Source organism: Pelophylax lessonae (assembly GCF_965119305.1).
Source record: "Pelophylax lessonae genome assembly, chromosome: 13".
In the NCBI taxonomy this organism is placed as follows: domain Eukaryota; kingdom Metazoa; phylum Chordata; class Amphibia; order Anura; family Ranidae; genus Pelophylax; species Pelophylax lessonae.
In genome coordinates, this window is record NC_138780.1 from 30,460,213 (window position 1) to 30,484,557 (window position 24,345).

The 24,345-nt window shown below is 42.6% G+C and overlaps 1 protein-coding gene across 1 annotated transcript in view; it reads right to left on the reverse strand.

The window, feature by feature from the left end:
* Window positions 1-24,345, reverse strand: part of LOC309569131 (NACHT, LRR and PYD domains-containing protein 12-like) — a gene marked incomplete at both ends in the record, with an annotated part of 147,791 nt that overhangs the window by 12,147 nt on the left and 111,299 nt on the right. The window contains 6 exons of the mRNA XM_082274893.1: window positions 2,840-3,010; window positions 7,351-7,521; window positions 9,422-9,508; window positions 10,778-12,491; window positions 17,236-17,301; window positions 20,081-20,258. Of these exons, the coding sequence (XP_082131019.1) occupies window positions 2,840-3,010; window positions 7,351-7,521; window positions 9,422-9,508; window positions 10,778-12,491; window positions 17,236-17,301; window positions 20,081-20,258 (2,387 nt within the window). The remainder of the gene's footprint in view (window positions 1-2,839; window positions 3,011-7,350; window positions 7,522-9,421; window positions 9,509-10,777; window positions 12,492-17,235; window positions 17,302-20,080; window positions 20,259-24,345) is intronic.

Here is a 24,345-nt window from a genome sequence, read left to right on the forward strand (position 1 = left end):
TGAGCACTGATAGGCGGCACTGATGAGCACTGAGAGGCGGCACTGCTGGGCACTGATGGGTGGCACTGATGGACACTGACGGGTGGCACTGATGAGCACTGATGGGCGGCACTGATGAGTACTGATGGGCAGCACCATCAGTGCCCACACTCAGTGCCCATAGTGCTGCTAGTCAGTGCCCAGCAGTGCCTAGATGAGCAGGCACTGATGGGCACTGACTGCCAGCACTATGGGCACTGATTGAGGGCACTGATGGGGGGCACTGATGGCGGCCACTGTGGGCACTGATGGTGGGCACTTATTGTATTTTATTTAACTTTTTTGTAATGATCTGGTGATCAGTGCCTTGATTACATTCCTCTGTGTCCCCTAATCGCTGTTCAGCTCTGCTCTTCCTCACACGCAGTCTCTGTGTGAGGAAGGAGAGCTGGCGATGAGAGATGATCTCATATGTTTACATATGAGATCATCTCTCATTGGATGGTCCGATCACGTGGTAAATGGCCGCTGTGATTGGCCTTTTACCAAGATCTGTGATTGGCTGTGTCCAAGGGACACGGCCGACACAGATTTTCCCCGATGCGCGCTCGCTGTATCCGTACTTTGGCTATAGCGCGTGCGGCAACAAGTTAATCAACGTAGTTGGCTTCCGACATAGTCCCCTCCCTGAGCCACACCCCTCTGATGCGTTTCACCCTGACTAGACTTATTGCTCTTATATGAATAATGCTCATTTGAATGAAACGCGTCAGCATGGTGTAGCTTAGGCGAGGACTGTGTCAGAAGCCAACTAAATTGATTAAACCTTATGGTGTGACTTTTATGGAGTATGATTTTGTCTCTTGATTTTGCTACATATGCTGAGCAGGATGGGTTGCTGAGTGGTGGAGGACTGAGGAGCATACCTGGGACATGGAGCACTGCAGCTCTTTTCTGCTTCTATTGGAAAGTTGTCAGGGAAAAAGGGGCATGGCACTAACAAAAATCTGATACAAATGTTAATGTTCCGGGCGCCATTCAGAGAGCACTTTGCATTTTCTCAATGAATTCAAAGTGTTCTCTGATTGGACAAGGTGGAGAGGCAGCTTAGTGACATCACAATATCCTCCTCATCCTATCAGAGAATGCATTCATTGAGAAAATGCTAAGTGCTCTCTGAATGGCGCCCAAACTGAGCTTTGTTCATATGCAGCAGGGCAGCCACTTGGTCAGCAACTTGGAAACAAGTGGAGATCACAGTAGTAGCGGTGCCTCGACCAATGTAATTGTGTACAAATTGCCATCCCTAAACCTAAACTTCAAGTATATCTACAGTGCGGGAAAAAAAATATTTGATCCCCTGTTGATTTTGTACATTTGCCCACTGGCGAAGAAATGATCAGTCTATAATTTTAATGGTAGGTTTATTATAACAACACAAAATATCCATAAAACGCATTAAAAAAAGCCATCAATTGATTTGCATTTTATTGATTGAAATATGTATTTGACACCTTCGCAAAACATGACTTAGTACTTGGTGGCAAAACCCTTGTTGGCAATAACAGGTCAGACATTGATAGTAGTTGACCACCAGGTTTGCACACATCTCAGGAGGGATTTTGTCCCACTACCCTTTGCAGATCCTCCCCAAGTCATTAAGGTTTCGAGGCCTAATTTTGATAACTCGAAACTTCAGCTCCCTCAACATATTTTCAATGAGATTAAGGTCTGGAGACTGGCTAGGCCACTCTAGGACCTTTGTGTGCTTCTTCAGGAGCCACTCCTTTGTTGTTTTGGCTGTGTGTTTTGGGTCATTGTCTTGCTGGACTACCCCAGGACCCATTTTCAATGCCCTAGCTAAGGGAAGGAGGTTCTCACCCAAGATTTGATGATACATTGCCCCGTCCATCTTCTCTTTGATGCGGTAAAGTTGTCCTGTCCCCTTAGCAGAAAAACAACCCTAAAGCATAATGTTTCCACCTCCATGTTTGATGGTGAGGATGGTGTTCTTGGGGTCATAGGCAGCATTCCTCCTCCTCCAAACATGGCGAGTTGAGTTGATGCCAAAGAGCTTGATTTTGGTCTTCTCTGCTCACATCACTTTCACCCAGTTCTCCTCAGAATCATTCAGATGTTCATTAGTAAACTTCAGACCGGCCTGTACATGTGCTTTCTTGAGCAAGGGGACCTTGCTGGCACTGCAGGATTTCAGTCCTTTACAGCATAGTGTGTTACCAATTGTTTTCTTAGTGACTATGGTGCTGCCTTGAGATTATTGACAGGATTCTTCCGTGTAGCTCTGGCCTGATTCCTCACCGTTCTCAAGATCATTGAAACTCCACAAGGTGAGATATTGCATGGAGCCCAAGACCGAGGGAGATTGACAGTTATTTTGTGTTTCTTCCATTTGTTGTCGCCCTCTCACCAAACTGCTTGGTGATGGTCTTGTAGCCCATTCCAGCCTCTTGTAGGCCTACATCCTCGTCCCTGACATCCTTGGACAGCTCTTTGGTCTTGGCCATAGTGGAAAGATTGGAATCTGATTGATAGATTACTTCTGTGGACAGGTGTCTTTTATTGTATACAGGTAACAAGCTGAGATTAGGAGCACTCCCTTTAAGAGAGTGCTCCTAATCTCAGCTCATTACCTATATAGAAGACATCTGGGAGCCAGAAATCTTGCTGATTGATATGAGTATTAAATACTTACTGTCTCTGACTGTTAAAATAAACCTACCATTAAAATTATAGTCTGATCATTTCTTTGTAAGTGGGCAAGCATACATATTCAACAGGAGATTAAATACTTTCTTCCCTCACTGTATAATGGAACACGATGAATGCCTATAATACTCACACTAATTCTTCTATCCTGCAGGTGGGACTGGATAGCGCTGTCATCAGGTCTGAGAAATGAGGACCCTCCAATCTGTTATCAGTCAGGTCAAGTTTCCTCAATGATTGGCTTTCTTTTATTGCTGATGCCAGCTGAGAGCATGACGTGTGCGTTAGGTTGGCACAATTCAGTCTGTAAGAAGCAAATATTAGAACCAAGAATTGTGAGCGTCACCAAAAAACCTGTGCATGTGTTAAATATCAAAATGGCTGCCGCACTTTCTATATCTCCACATATGAAATATAAACAATATTTATCTCAGTTGTGTTGTGCTACCATTAACCACTTGCCGACTGCCCTATAGCAGTTTTACTGCTACAGGGCGGCTGCTGTGCGCAGGATCACGTATACCATAGGCGTGCGCACAGGGTGTGCCTGGGCACATCCTAATCACCATGCTTGGAGCACATTCTCCCTGTTTAGACCTCTGATATTTCACCAAAATCTTCTAACAGGGCTCCTAAAAAAATAAAAAAAAATAATAAAAATAAAAAACTACTGAAACTATCCACTGCCCTACTGACACCAATCTCTGCCCTACTGACACTGTCCATTGCTCTGCTGACACTGTCATGCACACACATGCAAATATGTTTGAGCTTTGGGGTGCACACCCTAATGCAATAGGCTGTGCACAACTATGACATATACATACGTGATCCTGCACTTTCGGGTAGAGGGCGCGAATGCGCTCCGCCGGCGGCGGCTGCTCACTCCCGCTGTAAATATGCACAGCGGGAGCCGATCAGTGGGTACCACAGATTCGATGTCCACTGGCACCTGCTGATCATGCGTTACAGAGGCAGAACGGCAGTCTACTGACAAAGAAAAGCCGCTCAGGTGAGACAAGGCATTCCGGTGCGAGTCGGATCCGTCATCCAAACACTTCACAGCCAAAAGGAGAAATTGACCACACAGGAATTGATGAAAATCGAAGTATTTAATTCCTCATCAAGGATGAATACAGACGGTACATCACAGGGACATGCAACTGGTTGACGCGTTTCACGATTCTGAAGATCGCTTACTCATAACCACACCTATGTAAATAAGGCAGATTGCCGTTCTGTCAGTGGGGAGGGCATGCATCCTGTGTTCCTGCCAAGCAGGGATAAGGATCAGTGCCTTCCCCTAGTAAAAGCAACTCCGACACAGTACACAAACACAGGCTAGGCACACGGTTAACCCTTTGATTTCCCCTGATGTTAACACCTTCCCAGCTAGTGTCATTAGTACAGTGACAGGGCATATTTTTAGCACTGTATTAGTGTCACTGGTCCCCAAAAAAAGTGACAAATGTGTCAGTTAGTTTCCGATTTGTCCACCGCAATATCGCAGTCCTGCTAAAAGTTGCTGATCGCCGCCATTGCTAGTAAAAATAAAAAAATAAATAGAAATTCCATAAATCTATCCCCTAGTTTGTACACTCTATAACTTTTGCCAAACCAATCAATATACGCTTAATGGGATTTTGTTTATCAAAAATATGTAGCAGAATACATATTGGCCTAAATTGATAAAGAATTTAGATTTTTTACATTTTTTTATTGCATTTTTTACAACATTGCAATACATTTGTTAATGTTTTTTTAGCAGAAAGTAAAACATTTTTTTTTTTTTTTTTTCAAAATTGCCGGTCTTTTTTTAAATTTATATAGCGCAAACAATAAAAAAACACAAAGGTGATCAAATACCACAAAAAGAATGCTCTATTATTTGGAAAAAAGGGACATAATTTTTTTTGGGTACAGTGTCGCACGACCGCGCAGTTGTCAGGTAAAGTAACGCATTGCCATATCATAAAAAATGGCCCGGTGAAGGGGGGTAAATCTTCCGGAGCTGAAGTGGTTAATAAAAAGTGCATGTGCTATACCAATAAATAAATACAAAGTGAATATATATAAATAGATCAAATTCATGAATATTCATAATAAATGTGCTCCACAAAAATGATGTGATTAGTTATGAGTGCCAGATGAATTGATATAAAGTGCTATCAACACATTCCAAAACCAGGGAAGATAGTGTATGAATATGTCAGAAAGAACAGGCCATATGGTCCCATAAACGAGCATTTGGAAATGTCCAAATTGGGCCCAATGTGTCAATATTTTTTGTGGCCACCATTATTTTCCAGCACTGCCTTAACCCTCTTGGGCATGGAGTTCATCAGAGCTTCACAGGTTGCCACTGGAATCTTCTTCCACTCCTCCATGATGACATCACAGAGCTGGTGGGTGTTAGAGACCTTGCACTCCTCCACCTTCCATTTGAGGATGCCCCACAGATGCTCAATAGGGTTTAGGTCTGGAGACATGCTTGGCAAGTCCATCACCTTTATCCTCAGCTTCTTTAGCAAGGCAGTGGTCATCTTGGAGGTGTGTTTGGGGTCGTTATCATGCTGGAATACTGTCCTGCGGCCCAGTCTCCGAAGGGAGGGGATCATGCTCTGCTTCAGTATGTCACAGTACATGTTGACATTCATGGTTCCCTCAATAAACTGTAGCTCCCCAGTGCCGGCAGCACTCATGAAGCCCCAGACCATGACACTCCCACCACTGTGCTTAACTGTAGGTATGACACACTTGTCTTTGTACTCTTCACCTGGTTGCCGCCACACGCGCTTGACACCATCTCAACCAAATAAGGTTATCTTGGTCTCATGAGACCACAGGACACGGTTGTAGTAATCCATGTCCTTAGTCTGCTTGTCTTCAGCAAACTGTTTGCGGGCTTTCTTGTGCATCATCTTTAGAAGAGGCTTCCATTCTGGGGCGACAGCCATGAAAACCAGTTTGATGTAGTGTGCACCTACATGCTGACTCCCCACCCCTTCAACCTCTGTAACAATGCTGGAAGCACTCATACGTATATTTCCCAAAGACAACCTCTGGATATGACGCGGAGCACGTGCACTCAACTTGTTTAGTTGACCATGGCAAGGCCTGTTCTGAGTGAAACCTGTCCTGTTAAACCGCTGTATGGCCTTGACCAACGTGCTGCAGTTCAGTTTCAGGGTCTTGGCAATCTTCTTATAGCCTAGGCCATCTTTATGTAGGGAAACAATTCTTTTTTTATAGATCCTCAGAGAGTTATTTGCCATGAGGTGCCATGAGGTGCCATGTTGAACTTCCAGTGACCAGTATGAGAGAGTGAGAGCGATAACACCAAATTGAACACGCTTGCTCCCCATTCACACTTGTAACACCAATGAGTCACATGACACCGGGGAGGGAAAATGGGTAATTGGCCCCAATTTGGACATTTTCATTTAGGGGTGTACTCACTTTTGTTGCCAGCGGTTTAAACATTAATGGCTGTGTGTTGAGTTATTTTGAGGGGACAGCAAATTTACACTGTTAGTGCTGGGTTAACACTGAAGCGGCACGACTTCGGGGGCGACCTGTGAAGTCGCGCGCACGGCGACTTCGGCGCGACCTGCACGGACTTCATAAAATGAATGTCTATGCAAGTCGCTCCAGGTCGCCCCAAAGTAGTACAGTACCCTTTTTATAAGTCGGAGCGACTTGTGTCGCTCCTATTAGAATCGTTCCTGTACCACACAATGGACCGCGACGGTGCACGACTTGTCAGGCTGACCAAGTCGTCTGACAAGTCGTACTAGTGTGAACCGGCACTTATACAAGCTGTACACTCACTACTTTACATTGTAGCAAAGTGTCATTTCTACAGTGTTGTTACATGAAAAGATATAATAAAATATTTATGAAAATGTGAGGGCTGTAGCTAGTGATGCTCTTTTAATTCATTTAAATTTTGAGTATTTGCCATATTTTATTCAAATTTGTTTTTTTTCTTCTTCCTCTTGCATGTCATATATTGACTTCATTACTGGTGGCTTGGTTTGTGGTGGATCGATGTTGGCCAGATGAGCCGAGTGTACTGGTGGGGACAGTGGAAGTACACTTATTATCCATTTATCCACTGAATCAGAGGGTTACAATCCATGTTCTTATTTATCCCTTCAACAAGCATCTGATGTGCTAGGAAGCCATTATTCATCCATCCATTTTGGGTATTATTCCCTAAAAGTGTGGTCAGACCTCCTTCAGTTTGAGGTCTGAGAATCTGGTAAGGAGCTTCTGTTTAATGGTGTTCACAATCGGTGAAGAGTCTGCTCGTGTATGTCCTTTCTGACATATTCATACACTATCTTTCCTGATTTTGTACTTGGTATAAAGCACTTTATTTGAATTTCTTTGGGACTCCTACTACATATTCACATGAATTTTCTGAAGCACATTTATTATGAATTTTCGCAAATGTGATCTATTTATGTATATTCACTTTGTATTAATTTATTGTTATAGCATATGCATTTTTTTGTTATCGGTAGTGCAACGCAATTGAGATAAATATTGTAAGAATGAAAGCCATTATTAGATCATATGCACAACATAGGGGGAGATTTACTAAAACTGGAGATGGAAGGAAAGACCTCTTATACTTACAATAACTCTTCTATTCTGCAAGGTCCACTGGAGAGAGCAGTCATCAGGTCACTGAGTTGCGGTCCATCTATATTGTTATAAGACAGGTCAAGTGACCTCAGGGACTGGTTAATACAGATGGTAGGTGCCAGATGGGCAAAAGAATTCTGTGTTAGGCCATTGCTGCTCAGACTGTGGAAGAAATTATATAATGTTCCTTCAGAAAATAATAGTTTACTGGCTGTAAAATAAATGACTTCATGTCCTTTTGGTGTGCTTTCCAGGCTATGCTTAGCTACTTTGCTGAAAACACTGTATATACTGTTAACAGGACACAATAGCTCAAACTCTAATGTATGCATACAGGTGAATGAGTCAGAGCTCATTCCCATCTGTGCCTGTTTGTTTAGATGTCTCTGTATAAGGAAAGAGAGTCTCAAAGTAAACAGCTTCTGCCTTGCTTCTTTTTCAGAAGGCTCAGAGTTCTCTGGGATTTTTGAACCTGCTTTAAAGCAGCCTTGTTGTGAAAATAAATTTGCCATAAGGCCAGGTTTTCCTGCATCCAATTTGCATGACAGGCAAGTGTGACTGGCTGTCATGGAGCCGGTTCATACAGGTCCAGGGTGGCTGCGATCTGGATTGCAGAAGGGTCCTGTGCGTGTTTGGGTCCGGTTCAGGTGCAAATTCGGGCAAAAATTAGGACCTGAATCAGACCTGAACCGGTGAACAGAGACACACACCGGACCCCAGGCTTGAATCTGCAGCTGCCCATTAGTGAACCTGGCCTCAAAATTGTGCTTAAATACTTACCTTGTCCTCTTAACATACAAGGTCACAAAGATACTTCAGGAAGTTAGAGGAAATCTGTCTAGTGGGAGAAGTCCTCTCTTAGTTAGAAAAGGTGAGGCCAGCAGAAGATTCCCTCCATATGGTGACAACCATATATCTTTGGTGTTCCCATCACTTTCTATCCCTTTTGTTACCAGACCACAAGGCTTAGTCAATGCACCTCCACTGGCAATTTTTGTTACCAGACCACAAGGCTTAGCCAATGCACCTCCACTGGCAATTTTTGTTACCAGACCACAAGGCTTAGCCAATGCACCTCCACTGGCAATTTTTGTTACCAGACCACAAGGCTTAGCCAATGCACCTCCACTGGCAATTTTTAATCTTTGCATATTTATTTTCTCTTTATGTGTCACCTTACACTTATTTATGGCTTTTTTTTCACTCAGGATGGAGGGTCTGGGTCTTTGAGCATACAATGAATTCTAGGGGGAGGATGTGTGGCCATCAGGTTACTTCCTGCCCTTCCCTGGGTGGGTCTCTTTTTGAGATAGCCCCTCGCCTAGTACTCGTTGGCTGAATTTGGCTGACCATGAGGAGCAGGGTCTGCCGGGCTTTTTGGCTAGGTGGATCTGACTGTGGCGTGTCCCCATCAGAAGCCTTTTGACACGGAGGTCAGGGAGAAGTCCTTCGTCTTTGGGGAACCAAAACACACCCTAAGTGTACTGTTGTGTGTTCACGTGCACTATGTTTGTTAACGTCTGGTGTTTAGCTTTTGCACACCACGGGCTCAGAATAAAATATAAAATATCACTCAATATCAAGGATTGCATGAGGACTCGAGGGCATACAATGCGATTAGAATAGAAGCGCTTTAACCTCAGGCAACGCAGGGGGTTCTTTACTGTTAGGGCTACAGGATTGTGGAATTCTCTACCACAAGAGGTGGTTTCTGCGGGAAGTATGGCTACTTTCAAAAGACTCTTGGACGTACATCTCAAGGATCAGAACATTCAGGGGTATGAGAGATGATTACGGTCATACACACCTACACAGGTTGAACTGGATGGACTATGGTCTTTATTCAACCTCAACTACTATGTAACTCTCTGTCTCTATGAAAATGTTCTCCAGGAAAAATAATGATGCTGAATCTCCCCAGATATCAATAAACACCTGATAGGGGTTCTAAGTATTCGTTACCCTATCCAATACTAGAAAACACTTGGCTAGAGATATATAAATCTTAGCAGTACTAAAAGCTCTGTTGAATAACTAGACCAATTGTGAATTTGCTACGTACCATAACTTCTGGATCCGGCACTGAGGATGTTTTAGTACAGTGCAGACTGTCTTAATGCCCTCATCCTTCAAATTATTGTCTCGTAGGCTGCAAATATAAAATGTTAAAGGAAATATTATTTGTAACCCTAATGCATTCTACAAAGACTCAAAATAAACCTTAAGCCCTGGTTCACACCAGTTCGGCTTTGAAACCGTGCTACTTCAGAGCGATTTCCAGTGATGTATTTTGGTTTTGTGCTGCCCTAGGCAAGACTAAAATTGTGTGCCCCCCTCCCCCTCCTAAGTAAATACATTTGCCCCACTCCTTCCTTTTTAATGGATGTGACTTCCTCCAAAATTGAAAGATTACAAGTCCCAGCATTAATCCCTGATATCTCACGAGAGGGGGGGAAGAGAGAGAGAGGGGGTGGGAGAGGGAGGGAGAGAGAGAGGGGGTGAGAGAGAGAGAGTGGAGGGGTGAGAGTGAGAGAGATAGGTGGGATGAGAGAGAGAGGGGGGTGAGTGAGAGAGAGAGGAGGGGGGGGTGAGAGTGAGAGGGAGTGAGTGAGAGAGAGAGAGAGAGGGGGGTGAGAGAGGGGGCTCTAGCAACCAGTGGCCAATAGAGTCTCAGGTGGAGGGGGGGGGGGTGGCTTTTTTGCTGCCCCCCTGCAAAGTGCCGCCTTAGGCCTGGGCCTTGTCCCCTAAGGCCAAACTACAGCACTGGGGATTTCAAAGAGTCAGATCAGTGCGATTTGGACCTCCGATTTCAATCTTTCTGAGGTCAAGTAGTTAGAAAACTGGAAGTACGGAAGTACAGCAGCCCCACCCCCTGCAGCAAGTAATCACAAGCAATGAGTTAACTGTTTTGCCTTTAAGGGCTCTTTCACACAGGATGTCCGTCGGACGGACTCCGTTTATCTCAGCGGGGGATCGATCCGCCGATCCCCAGCTGAGCAGGAGAATGACAGCTGTTCTCCGTGCTGTGTGCGGAGACACAGCTGTCAGAGCCCCATACATCTCTATGGGGGAATCGGATGGGAACGGACCGTCGGTCCGTTCTCATCCGATCCGCTGGACGGATGGAAAATAGGGTTTCCATCCGTACAGATTTGACGGATCGGATCAAATGTCAGTGGACATGTCTCCGCTGACATCCGATGCCCCATAGGGATGCATGGGGGGACCGTTCAGATCCGCCAAAAAAACGGACAGGCGGATCTGAACGGTCCGCCTGTGTGAAAGGGGCCTAACTCAGAAAGGACACAACATAGTTAAGTGTAAATAACAATTATCCTGGAGTTCCCTGTTGATAAAAAAATTAAATAAAATGTGGGTGAGTTTTAATGACAAAAAAGTGATGGGGTATAGCCTTTACCTGAGGTCTTCCACTGTATGTAGAGCTGGAACAAGTCTCTCCAAACCCTCCTTCTGAATACTACTCGACTCTAGATTAAGCCTTTTTGTTTCTTTGCAGGATTCCAAAATAAATGGAAACACGCTACAATCCAAAGGACTAAGAGGGACATATGAAAAGTCAAAACTTTTGTTTGATCCAAGAGATTCCAACACAAGAGCTCTATTCCGGGTCTCAGAAAGATACACAAGATCAGTGAGAAGTTGTCGGTTATCGTCTTTGTACTCATCCAACATCCAAACTTCACGAATGGAATTCTGGAGCCAGTTGATGATCACCTTTGGAGTTGCAGAAGATAGTTCCCCCAGATACGGCTTTAAAAGCTTACTAGTAGAGAAGTCCGAAAGACCACAGAGCAAACGAAGAAAAAGGTCAGCGCGGTTGTCCTCAAATGATTTGGCCTCTCTAAGGGACTTCTGCAACTTCTCGGGAGAATAGTCAATATAATGAACTAGAGCGGCAAAAAATTCCTGAATTGTGAGGTGTAAGAAGGAAAATGTCACTTCTGGAGGTTGACCAGCTTCTGCCACGAAACTTGATAAAAGTTTTGAGTTAATGTCAACAGAAAATGACTTCAGATGTTTTTCATCAAAAATGACGACGTGGTTCATAACTCCGTATTCTGCCATCCATCCAATGGATGATAAGAGTTGGCGAGCATCACTCCAACCTTGACTGTGATTGAACAGAATGTTTGCAATATAAGTTACAAAGAGCTGTGTTACTGTTCTGGGCATTGAGGACATAAGCTGGTCATTAGTAGCCAACGTCTTGCCCTGAAAGCAAGCTGATAATACTGTGCAAATGATCCAGCAATAGGATGGAATGTAACAGAAAGTGTATAGGTTGTCATTCTCCTTGACGTATTGAAACATCTTATTGGCTACATTCTTGTCTACACAGAAATTTTCAAAGTACAATTGTCTTTCCTTGGAAAAGAACCCCATGATCTCAGATACTCGCTGAAAAGCCTCTAGATCTATTGAGGCCAGCTTGGTTGGGCGACTGGTCATCAACACAGAGCAACCCTTCAGAAGTGACTGCCTTACCAGGCTGACCACAACAACTCCGAGATCTCTGACTTGTTTCGTGTTGGAGCAAAGTGGAATTGACCTGAAATCCATTTGGTGGACACTCTCATCCAACCCATCAAAGATAAACAATACATCTTCTGGGTTTTGTAAGATGTTCTCAAGCTGTTGTTGCAGATATGGATATTCCCGAAGGATCAGCATCTCCAAGCTAATCTCAGTAGTTTGGTTGAGTTCTCGGAATTTGAAAAAGAAGACAAAAGAAAACCTCTGGTAGTGTTTTCCATTCACCCAGTCATAAACAAATTTCTGCATCAGTGTGGTCTTTCCTACTCCTGGTACTCCGCTTATCATTACCATACGAGGCATGGATCCTGACCGATGACACCATCGGAAGAGTCTATTTGGAGAAATATGCTCTAATCTACTTGATGCTGTATGCAAACATCTCTCGTGCCGTATCCCTGTCTCAATTAGCTCATTCTTGGAATGTTGTCTGAACTGATTGCTGGAGACCACAACTAGGTTCACGAAACGTTCTGAAATGTTGAAACTTTGCTGCTCCAAAGTAGATCTGGGGGGTTGCTTTTCCACAAGATTATGATTTGTCTTCAGTAAGTGTTGCTTGTGACATTCATAAATCTCTAAAAATGAATGAATAGCTTAATTAAAGCTGAACTCCAGCCATACCTTCAGCCTTGCATAGTTGTACAAGCTCCCTCTTCTGTACTGAATTGGCATGCTCTGATTTTAATGTACACTGTGACTTTATAATAACTGAAGCAAGCCAGATACAACCCACCTTGGTATGAGGATATACAACATCTAGCCCTTCCCTCCTCAACCTGACTATACCTGGCCCACCCCTTTCATTCATTAGATTTCATTTTTTTTCAATCATGGAAGCTCAGCATTACATGTGGGTGTTACCAAGGGCAGTCCACATACAAATGAAGTCAAATAGAGCCCACTCTGGCTAAAACATCGCACAACATCGCTATTAGAGTTTTGGGATACAAGACCAGTCATGGATGGGGGTGGGTTGGGGGAGGTTTAGGCTGCTCCCTCCCACCTGCCTCCTATCCATCCATTGGCAGCCATGAGCTCCCATTGTGGAGACACTCAAATTAAAAGTGTTAGGACTGCAGGTAAAACAGGGTGCCGTGTAGTGGCCCTGCAGCTTACACATGCATTTGCAAATGCGTGTCAACTAAACCCCTGTTCTTTATTTATATCATGAGACAGGTCTACTTGGTTGGTGGCAGACTGGAGGGTGAGTACATCAGACTGGGGGCTGGCTGGCTTCCATGCACCTCTTTTAATCTTTTCAACCTTCATTTTTTCTGATACAGGGATGGAGACACTGGGCATTACCTGCTGGTGTGTCACCTAAAGTCCCACATAGCCCACATTGTTTATGTAACCAGGGATGGAGGAGCCTTGCCTACAAGCTGGTGCTTCATTTAAAGTCCCACCGTGTGATTTTCGTGCGTTTTTTGGTGGATGCAGTCTGATTTGACCCCAGTTTTTTCATTTACAGGGATGGAGATCAATAGCATGACCTGCTTGTCTCATGTAAAGTCCCAAATATTTTATGAAATTAGGGATGGAGGCACTGTGCTATACAGGCAAATTGCCTCATATAAAGTCCCAATTTGTGTTTTACACTGCATCCGCCAAGGGGTTGGAGGTGTATGCTGCTCAGCTAATCGTTTTCAGTTTGTACCATCGCAAGAACATCGCTATTAGAGTTTTGAGATACAAGACCAGTCATGGATGGGGGTGGGTTGGGGGAGGTTTGGGCTGCTCCCTCCCACCTGCCTCCTATCCATCTATTGGCAGCCATGTGCTCCCAGTGTGGAGACACTCAAATTAAAAGTGTTAGGACTGAAGATAAAACAGGGTGCCGTGTCGTGGCCCTGCAGCTTACACATGCGTTTGCAAATGCGTGTCAACTAAACCCCTGTTCTTTATTTATATCATGAGACAGGTCTACTTGGTTGGTGGCAGACTGGAGGGTGAGTACATCAGACTGGGGGCTGGCTGGCTTCCATGCACCTCTTTTAATCCTTTTCAACCTTTGTTTTTTCTGATACAGGGATGGAGACGTTGGGCATTACCTGCTGGTGTCTCACCTAAAGTCCCACATAGCCTACATTGTTTATGTAACCAGGGATGGAGGCACCTTGCCTACAGGCTTGTGCTTCATTTAAAGTACCACTGTGCGATTTTCGTGCGTTTTTTTGGTGGATGCAGTCTGATTTGACCCCAGTTTTTTCATATACAGGGATGGAGACCAATAGCATGACCTGTTTGTCTCATGTAAAGTCCCAAATATTTTATGAAATTAGGGATGGAGGCACTGTGCTTTACAGGCCAATTGCCTCATATAAAGTCCCAATCTGTGTTTTACACTGCATCCGCCAAGGGGTTGGAGGTGTATGCTTCTCAGCTGGTCGTTTTCAGTTTGTACCATCGCACAGCATCGCTATTAGAGTTTTGAGATACTAGACCAGTCATGGATGGAGGTGGGTTGGGGGAGGTTTGGGCTGCTCCCTCCCACCTGCCTCCTATCCATCCATTAGCAGCCATGTGCCCCTATTGTGGAGACACTCAAATTAAAAGTGTTAGGACTGCAGGTAAAACAGGGTGCCGTGTAGTGGCCCTGCAGCTTACACATGCGTTTGCAAATGCGTGTCAACTAAACCCCTGTTCTTTATTTATATCATGAGACAGGTCTACTTGGTTGGTGGCAGACTGGAGGGTGAGTACATCAGACTGGGGGCTGGCTGGCTTCCATGCACCTCTTTTAATTCTTTTCAACCCTCGTTTTTACAACATCTAGCCCTTCCCTCCTCAACCTGACTGTACCTGGCCCACCCCTTTCATTCATTAGATTTATTTTTTTTTCCAATCATGGAGGCTCAGCATTACATGTGGACAGAGCTTTTTTTCTCAGAGAAAAGGTGCAGGAACTCCCACTTTTAAATCTTCTTATCTCCGCTCCCATACCCACCTCTGGGCAACATCCCTTGGTTCTGCCCCCCTACCTTCCTCTGAGCAACACTCCTTGGATCCGCTCCCTACCCACCTCTGAGCAACTTCCTATGGTTTCACCCCCTATCCACCTCCCAGTACCGCCCCTTTTTAGAGAATATAAAACCAAGTAACATTTTATGGTGATAAGTAATTTGTATGGAATTTGTTAACAATAAGAAAAGTAGTAAAGTAAATCCCCCTGCAGCCAGCAGCAATAGATCCTTTCCAACGAAAATAGATTTTTTTTTCCAGCTAAAATGGATCCCAACAACAACACACTGGGCAGCAACAACAGATTTCCCAGCATCAATAGACTCTCCAGCAGCCAGCAACAATAGACCACTTCCTCAACAATAGTTCCCCCACCAACCATAGATCTCCCCAACAATAATAGATTGCCACAAAAAATAGATGCTCTCCAGCAACAATAGATCCCCCAACAGCCAGCAAGAACAGACCCCTCTCTCAACAGTAGATCCCTTCCAGCAACAACTAAACCCCACCAGCAACATAAGCCGGCCCCCCAGCAGCAACAATGACCTCCATCATGCAAAAATAGATCCCTCTCCTGGAACAATAGAGCCCCCAGCAGTCAGCATTAACAGACCCTCCAGCACCCCTTGTCATTACATATATTCACTACTGGAGGTGCCGGAACTGCGTTCCCCCGTGTTCCCGCTGAAAAAAAGCCCTGCATGTGGGTGTTACCAAGGGCAGTCAGCATGCAAATGCAGTCAAATAGAGCCCACTCTGGCTAAAGGATTTACAACAACATCTAGCCTTTCCCTCCCCTACCTGATTGTCCCTGACCCGCCCCTTTCATTCATTAGATTTCAGTTCTTTCAATCATGGAGGCTCAGCATTACATGTAGGTGTTACCAAGGACAGTCGTCTGCCCAGGAATACCCCCCCCCCCCTCAGACTGATATCCACCCATAAAGGCATTTTGAAATTTACATAACATTTCCTGCCAGCCCCTCCCACCAGCCACAATCTTCCTATTAGAAGAGCACTGAGACCCAGTGATGAGCTCAATGGGAATAAAATAATGTTTGTAACAAAAGTGTGAAGGATTTATTTAAATTGTTACTAAACCCACAACAGTAAAAGCATATGCAGTAAAGCATGTTTGTTATATTCAATGTGGAACCTAAGGGGTTAATCCTTCGCATTTAGAGAAAAGGCTGTTTGATCTTGTCTTCTCTGATCCTCCCCTTCTTCCAGAGTCCCCAATCCATCTCCTAATAGAACAGAGCCTTGGGGGGCCCTCTGCATATGCTCAGTTTGTGTGTATTGCTAGAGAGTTTTTTTTTTTCCTTCGGAGGATGATTGTGATTAGCACAGGGCCAATCGGCTCTGTCCAGACAGAGGGCCAGGGGTCCTGCAGCCTTATAGGACAGTCAGAGGAGACTAAAAGCTCCACCTACAAGCTTTAACCAGTGCTGGCCCGAACAATGATAGAAGCCACAGGAAGTCATAAGACTGCTATATACTGTTGATGAGAAAAGGTATTTAACAGTTTATATTTAATAAAATAGTTGCATTTCCATGTTCTGTGTACTGTGGGAGACCAGATATAGTGAATGCAGGCTCCTGGGTTTAGTAATAGTGTAAGGTCCCTTTTACACTTGTACGGCCCAAAAGTTACGCAACTTGGATTCAACTTTGCAGCGCGACTTTGTCATGACTTCAATGTGACTTGAAGCAATGCCTGTGTAATCTTTTTTTTTTCCATAAAGATTTTTATTTTTATAAAAAGTGATACAATACAGATTAAGCAAAATGTGTAACAGTAAAAGAGAAATTTTCCAAATATGAAATATAACATGTTAACAATATCAGAAGAGAGGTTAGGCAAATCTGTGGTTTTATCGCCTGTCACACTCCGAAAAGGTAGCAAGGAGACAAGAATATAAAAAAAAAAGAGATAAAAAAAAGAAATAAAAAAAAAAAAAAATACATTACAGTGGGCGCATCAGGAATACAGTTGTTGGACCCAGGAACCCTACCCAGGGACAAATAAAATGCTAACCAGCCTTAATGCAAAAGCAGCTAAATCTTAAGGTCTATGGACCTCAAGTCGCATCAAAGTCTGACCAAAGTAGTGCAGGGACTACTTTGAAGTTGCTGCGACTTGAAGTCGCACATATATATAAATGGTACTCATTGGAAATCATGGGGTATGACTTGTCATGCAACTTTGCAGTCCCAAGTCGCAGGACAAGTCTCACAAGTGTGGAAGGGGCCTAAAGATTTATTTGCGTGTTGAGCAGGGTCAGTGAGGAACCAGGGAGGGCAAAATATAAACAGATTATTATAGAAAAATCCAAAATTAAATCAACCATTTACCTCTAACTTCCGGAATCAACGAGTGGCCACACTCATCCAATAGGATTTTCTGTACCAGATTTTCACCTAAACACAAAACATCAATGTATGATGCAAACATTAACCTGTAGTGAACCAGGACTTGATAAGTATTTTTCAATCGGCAACCCTTTTGTTTTGCGGTTGCATTGTTGTCTCTTTGTTTCCATGTAAATATTTTATTTGCACTATTTTTACCTTTTCATTATTAAAAAATATTTTGAAAAGTGTTAAAATGTTCTCTAATGCACTAATGCAGAACTTAAAGAATCCCTGTCTTGTGAAGAGCACTACTGTAGTGTAAATCTGCGGATAAGTTAATTTCCACACCCAAATGGATATTGGTTCCACCCCTACCTATATATATATATAAACAAAATATGTTAAACCATTAAATGTCTAGATATCTCTTCATTATAAGCATAGTATCCTCAGGTGGGGATATAAAATAGAGAGAGAAGGGTGGTAGATGTGTGGCTACAACCATCTGCATACAAAGATCACCTTTATCGTAGAAAAGTAAAATTCACATATATAGCATATATCACAAGACATAAAAAAAAAACAAATTCCAGCTAGCTCGCTCCTATTGGACCATTCGTATTTATCGAAGAGTATAACTGTTGTACTGATAATTACTATTTATATATATATCTAATATTGTGGTGCTACATGGCCATCCATCATATAGATCTCCTGCGGTCCCATAGACGGTAGAGGTTTCAACCATCCAGATGATCATAGACCTAGAGGGAATCATGTATCAGTCTTTGATGTGAAGTCTATTGAATACATGTTCCTGAGAGAGAGTCTGTCCACAAGGAGAATAGATTGTGCTCTATATAATTGACCTCCTCTGGACCAGGAACCTCTATGGGCATATCTAGAGGACTGTATATGGAATGCACTGGTGTGAGGGAGGTGAAGAACCCTATTCACTTTGATTAGGAAAAATTTCTGTGTCATAAATTTACCTCTTCTGGACTACAAAGGAAAGTGAAAATTATTCTGTCACAGTCCAGGTTTCTCTGGATTATGAAGTAATGGGAATTTTAGGATATGTGTAGCACGTCCTTACCACTTATACCTTACTGATTGTTTACGGTGTGAATTATATAGTCTGGTTCCAAGCCTTTGGTTCATGAATACCTATAAAAAAGGATTACCACAAATGTGACAAAGACCCTCTAGGTCTATGATCATCTGGATGGTTGCAACCTCTACCGTCTATATATATATATATATATATATATATATATACATACATATACATATATACATATATACATATATATATATATATATATATATATATATATATATATATATATACGTATATCTATATATATATATATATATATATATATATATATATATATATATATATATATATATATATATATATATATGTATACGTATATGTATACATAATTATTTATACAGTATATATATATATATATATATATATATATATATATATATATACATACATACATACTTTAACTTATTTATAGTTATTTATTATATTATAATTTATGATTTTGTGTTTCAAACTACCCGAGATGTTATAAAGAAGAATGCACACATATATATATAATATATATATATATATATATATATATATATATATATATATATATATATATATATAATATGTATATATATATATACAGTAAAACCTTGGATTGCGAGCATAATTCGTTCCGGAAGCATGCTTGTAATCCAAAGCACTCTTATATCAAAGCAAATTTCCCCATAAGAAATAATGGAAACTCAGATGATTCGTTCCACAACCATTTATTCATAAGTCCTTCAGTTTATAGTCCATATAAAAAGATTATAGCATTGCGATAGGTTATATAACCATAAAATGTCCATCCACAAATAGCCCCTTCCACAAGGGGATAAGAAAGAAAATCCAGTAGGAGCTACAGAGTATCAAAGAGAAGAAAGGCGCCTCTAAGTGTAGCAATATGGTTCCATTTAATGAAGGTACAACATTTAGCAACTCACATGGTTAACGAATAAAACAGGCACATCTAAGTATGCAGGCATCCGGGGTAAAGCTGTCCACATGGACTATCTTCTGCACCGCCGGCTGCCAGTAAAGACCACCCTGCAGTAAAGGGATCTAAAAGCGAGGGGCAGCATGGAAGGGATGACGTAGATGGCGGTGCAGAGGATGGTCTATGTGGACAGCTTTAGCCTGGATGCCTGCATACTTAGATGTGCCTGTTCCAATCATCAACCATGGGAGTTGCTAAATGTTGTACCTTCATTAAATGTAACCATATTGCTACACTTAGAGGCGCCTCTCTTCTCTTTTATACTCAGCTGTGACTTGAAGCTACTTGTATATCAAGACATCGCTTGTAAACCAAGTCAAAATTTATTTGAAAATTTTGCTTGTCTTGCAAAGCGCTCTTAAACCAAGTTACTCTCAAACCAAGGTTTTACTGTATATATATATATATATACATATACATATATACATACTTTAACTTATTTATAGTCATTTATTATATTAGGATTTATGATTTTGTGTTTCAAACTTTATCATACCCGATATGTTATAAAGAAGAACGCACAGTAAAAAAAAATCATATGTAAATAGTTGGTTTGGGCTGCTCGTACTTAAGAATTACTAGCAAAATAAATGTACCGCTTTCAGCACCTAAAATCAGTTAAGGAAAATCTCTCTTCAAGCGCAGCATTAAAAATTCCACAGATTGGCCAGAGTCAGAATTTTTTTTTTTTTTTATACAAATTATGAAGATAAGAGATGAAAAAAATATGCTACCGCTAGACAAAGATCTGTCTACATTACCTGTCTTAATGATCTCATCCAGTACTGAGGATAGGTTAGGTGGTGAAGAGTCAGTGCATAGTACATGGAGACTTTCCCAGAATCCCAGTATAGCCTCTCTGCCTGCATGAAGAATGTCTTGAATCAACTTCACCGAGACCTCAGAAACTCCCAAATCTTCTTTCATTTTTACATGATCCTAAAAGAGAGTTATAGACCACGAAATAGGAGCTATTTGTATACACACACATGATATTGGGCCTTTGCTGCTTAATATTGTTAATAAATTGATGGTGGCAAGGAGCTAAACCTCTGCTACACGTAGCCCGTAGTCGTTAGTGCTATAACCATAATATATGTATGTATATATATAAATATATATACAGTATATATATATACAGTATCTCACAAAAGTGAGTACAACCCTCACATTTTTGTAAATATTTTTTTATATTTTTTTATGTGACAACACTGAAGAAATGACACTTTGCTACAATGTAAAGTAGTGAGTGTACAGCTTGTATAACAGTGTAAATTTGCTGTCCCCTCAAAATAACTCAACACAAAAGTGGGCCCAATGTGTCAATATTTTTTGTGGCCACTATTATTTTCCAGCACTGCCTTCACCCTCTTGGGCATGGAGTTCACCAGAGCTTCACAGGTTGCAACTGCAGTCCTCTTCCACTCCTCCATGAGGAAATCACAGAGCTGGTGGATGTTAGAGACCTTGCGCTCCTCCACCTTTCGTTTGAGGATTCCCCACAGATGCTCAATAGGGTTTAGGTCTGGAGACATGCTTGGCCAATCCATCACCTTTACCCTCAGCTTCTTTACCAAGGCAGTGGTCGTCTTGGAGGTGTGTTTGGGGTCGTTATCATGTTGGAATACTGCCCTGCGGCCCAGTCTCCAAAGGGAGGGGATCATGCTTTGCTTCAGTATGTCACAGTACATGTTGGCATTCATGGTTCTGTCATTGAACTGTAGCTCCCCAGTGCTGGGAGCACTCATGCAGCCCCAGACCATGACACTCCCACCACCATGCTTGATTGTAGGAAAGACACACTTGTCTCTGTACTCCTCACCTGGTTGCCGCCACACATGCTTGACACCATCTGAACCAAATACATTTATCTTGGTCTCATCAGACCACAGGACATGGTTCCAGTAATCAATGTCTTTACTCTGCTTGTCTGCAGCAAACTGTTTGCGGGCTTTCTTGTGCATCATCTTTAGAAGAGGCTTCCTTCTGGGATGACAGGCATGCAGACCAATTTGATGCAGTGTGCGGCGTATGGTCTGAGCACTGACAGGCTGATCCCCCACCCCTTCAACCTCTGCAGCAATGCTGGCACCACTCATACATCTATTTCCCAAAGACAACCTCTGGATACAACGCTGAGCATGTGCACTCAACTTCTTTGGTCGATCATGGCAAGGCCTGTACTGAATGGAACCTGTCCCATTAAACCGCTGTATGGTCTTGGCCACCGTGCTGCAGCTCAGTTTAAGGGTCTTGGCAATCTTCTTATAGCCTAGGCCATCTTTATGTAGAGCAACCATTCTTTTTTTGAGATCCTCAGAGAGTTCTTTACCATGAGGTGCCATGTTGAACTTTCAGTGACCAGTATGACAGAGTGAGAGCAATAACACCAAATTTAACACACCTGCTCCCTGTTCACACTTGAGACCTTGTAATATTAACGAGTCACATGACACCGGGGAGGGAAAATGGCTAACTGGCCCCAATTTGGACATTTACACTTAGGGGTGTACTCACTTTTGTTGCCAACAGTTTAGACAGTCAGGTGATTGCCTAACCATTATTCTTGATCTTTAAGGATAGTTTACAGACGGGTATGGTGCCAGCTGATTGGAAAAAAGCCAACGTGGTACCAATATTTAAAAAGGGGCCGAGATATATCCCGGGTAACTATAGGCCGGTCAGCCTAACATCTGTAGTCTGCAAAATTTTGGAGGGGATGATAAGGGACCACATACAAGACTTTAGTAATGAAAACGGTATTATAAGTAGTAATCAGCATGGATTCATGAAAAATCGTTCATGCCAAACCAATCTATTAACCTTCTACGATGAAGTGAGCTGCCACTTAGATAAAGGTAAGCCTGTGGATGTGGTGTATCTGGACTTTGCAAAGGCCTTTGACACCGTTCCCCACAAACGCTTACTGTACAAACTAAGGAAGGTAGGTATGGACCATAAGGTGAGTACCTGGATAGAGAACTGGCTCCAGGGGAGAGTACAGAGGGTGGTGATTAATGGGGAGTACTCGGATTGGGCGGGTGTGGAAAGTGGGGTCCCCCAGGGTTCTGTCCTGGGACCAATCCTGTTTAATTTATTCATAAATGATCTAGAGGAGGGGATATCTAGTACAATCTCAGTATTTGCAGATGATACTAAATTAGGCATGCCAATATCTTCTATGCAGGATGTGGAAATCTTGCAAGCAGACCTGAACAAAATAACGGGGTGGGCAACTACATGGCAGATGAGATTTAATGTAGAAAAATGTAAAGTAATGCACTTGGGGGCCAGAAACCAGAAAGCAAGCTACTCACTAGGGGGGGAACCTCTGGGTGAGTCTAGGATGGAAAGGGACCTGGGGGTACTGGTAGACAACAGGCTTGGAAGTGGCATGCAATGCCAAGCCGCTGCAAGCAAAGCCAACAGAATACTGGGTTGTATAAAAAAGGGGATTCACTCCAGAAATAAAGAGATTATTCTCCCACTCTACAAGACTCTGGTCCGGCCACATCTGGAGTATGCTGTCCAGTTCTGGGCACCGGTCCTCAGGAAGGATGTGCTGGAACTGGAGAAAGTCCAGAGAAGGGCAACAAAAATAATTAGGGGAATGGAGGACATCGGCTATGAGGAAAGACTACAAGCACTGAACTTGTTCTCTCTGGAGAAGAGACGCTTGAGGGGGGATATGATATCAATGTACAAATACTGTACTGGCGACCCTAGCATAAGGAACAAACTATTTAGAGTAAGGGAATACAATAAGACACGTGGCCACTCACTAAAACTAGAGGAAAGGCGGTTTAACCTTAAAGTGCGTAAGGGGTTCTTCACTGTAAGAGCGGTAAGGATGTGGAATTCTCTTCCGCAAGCAGTCGTATCAGCGGGGAGCATTGATAGTTTCAAAAAACTATTGGATGGACACCTTAAAGACCACAACATACAGGGGTATACAATGTACGGTTAAAAGCAAACACACACACATAGGTTGAACTGGATGGACTTGTGTCTTTTTTCAGCCTCACTAACTATGTAACTATGTAACTATGTAACATTAAAGGCTGTGTGTTGAGTTATTTTGAGGGGACAGCAAATTTACACTGTTATACAAGATGTACACTCACTACTTTACATTGTAGAAAAGTTGTCACATGAAAAGTTAGAATAAAATATTTACAAAAATGTGAGGGGTGTATTTACTTGTGTGAGATACTGTTTATATATACATATATACATATAGATATATATATATATACACACACACAGACACACACACAGACACACACACACACACACACACACACACACTATGTTGTCAAAAGTATTGGGACGCCTGCCTTTACACGCACGTGAACTTTAATGGCATCCCAGTCTTAGTCCGTAGGGTTCAATATTGAGTTGGCCCACCCTTTGCAGCTATATCAGCTTCAACTCTTCTGGGAAGGCTGTCCACAAGGTTTAGGAGTGTGTCTATGGGAATGTTTGACCATTCTTCCAGAAGTGCATTTGTGAGGTAAGGCCCTGATGTTGGACAAGAAGACCTGGATTTCAGTCTCCACTCTAATTCATCCCAAAGGTTCTGGTTCTATCCAGTTAAGCTCAGGACTCTGTGCAGGCAAGTCAAGTTCCACCAAAAACAACTACAAAGCCCTGTACAGATCATTGACTGAGTAAAGTGTTAAATTTTGAATGCCAGCATTGCTAACGGTAACCCAGGGGGACCCGATTGTAATATCCAGCAGTCCTCAAGGGGGCAGTGCTACATGTGTACTGTGGGAGACCAGATATAGTGACTGCAGGGTCCTGGGTAACACCTGTTAGTAGTAACACTTTAAGTTAAGGTATGTAAATAGCAATTTATCAAACCAATGGGGAAAAGGAATGGGTAATTGTGTAACCACTCTGTCTACTTTAAAGAGTAGTCATCTAGCTTCAGTAAAATTATTTTGGAAAGACTGAAATGATGGCATTAGTCTGCTGAAGGCAGGAAAAAGCATTTCCTTAGTCTCCTCTTTCTAAGAGAGCA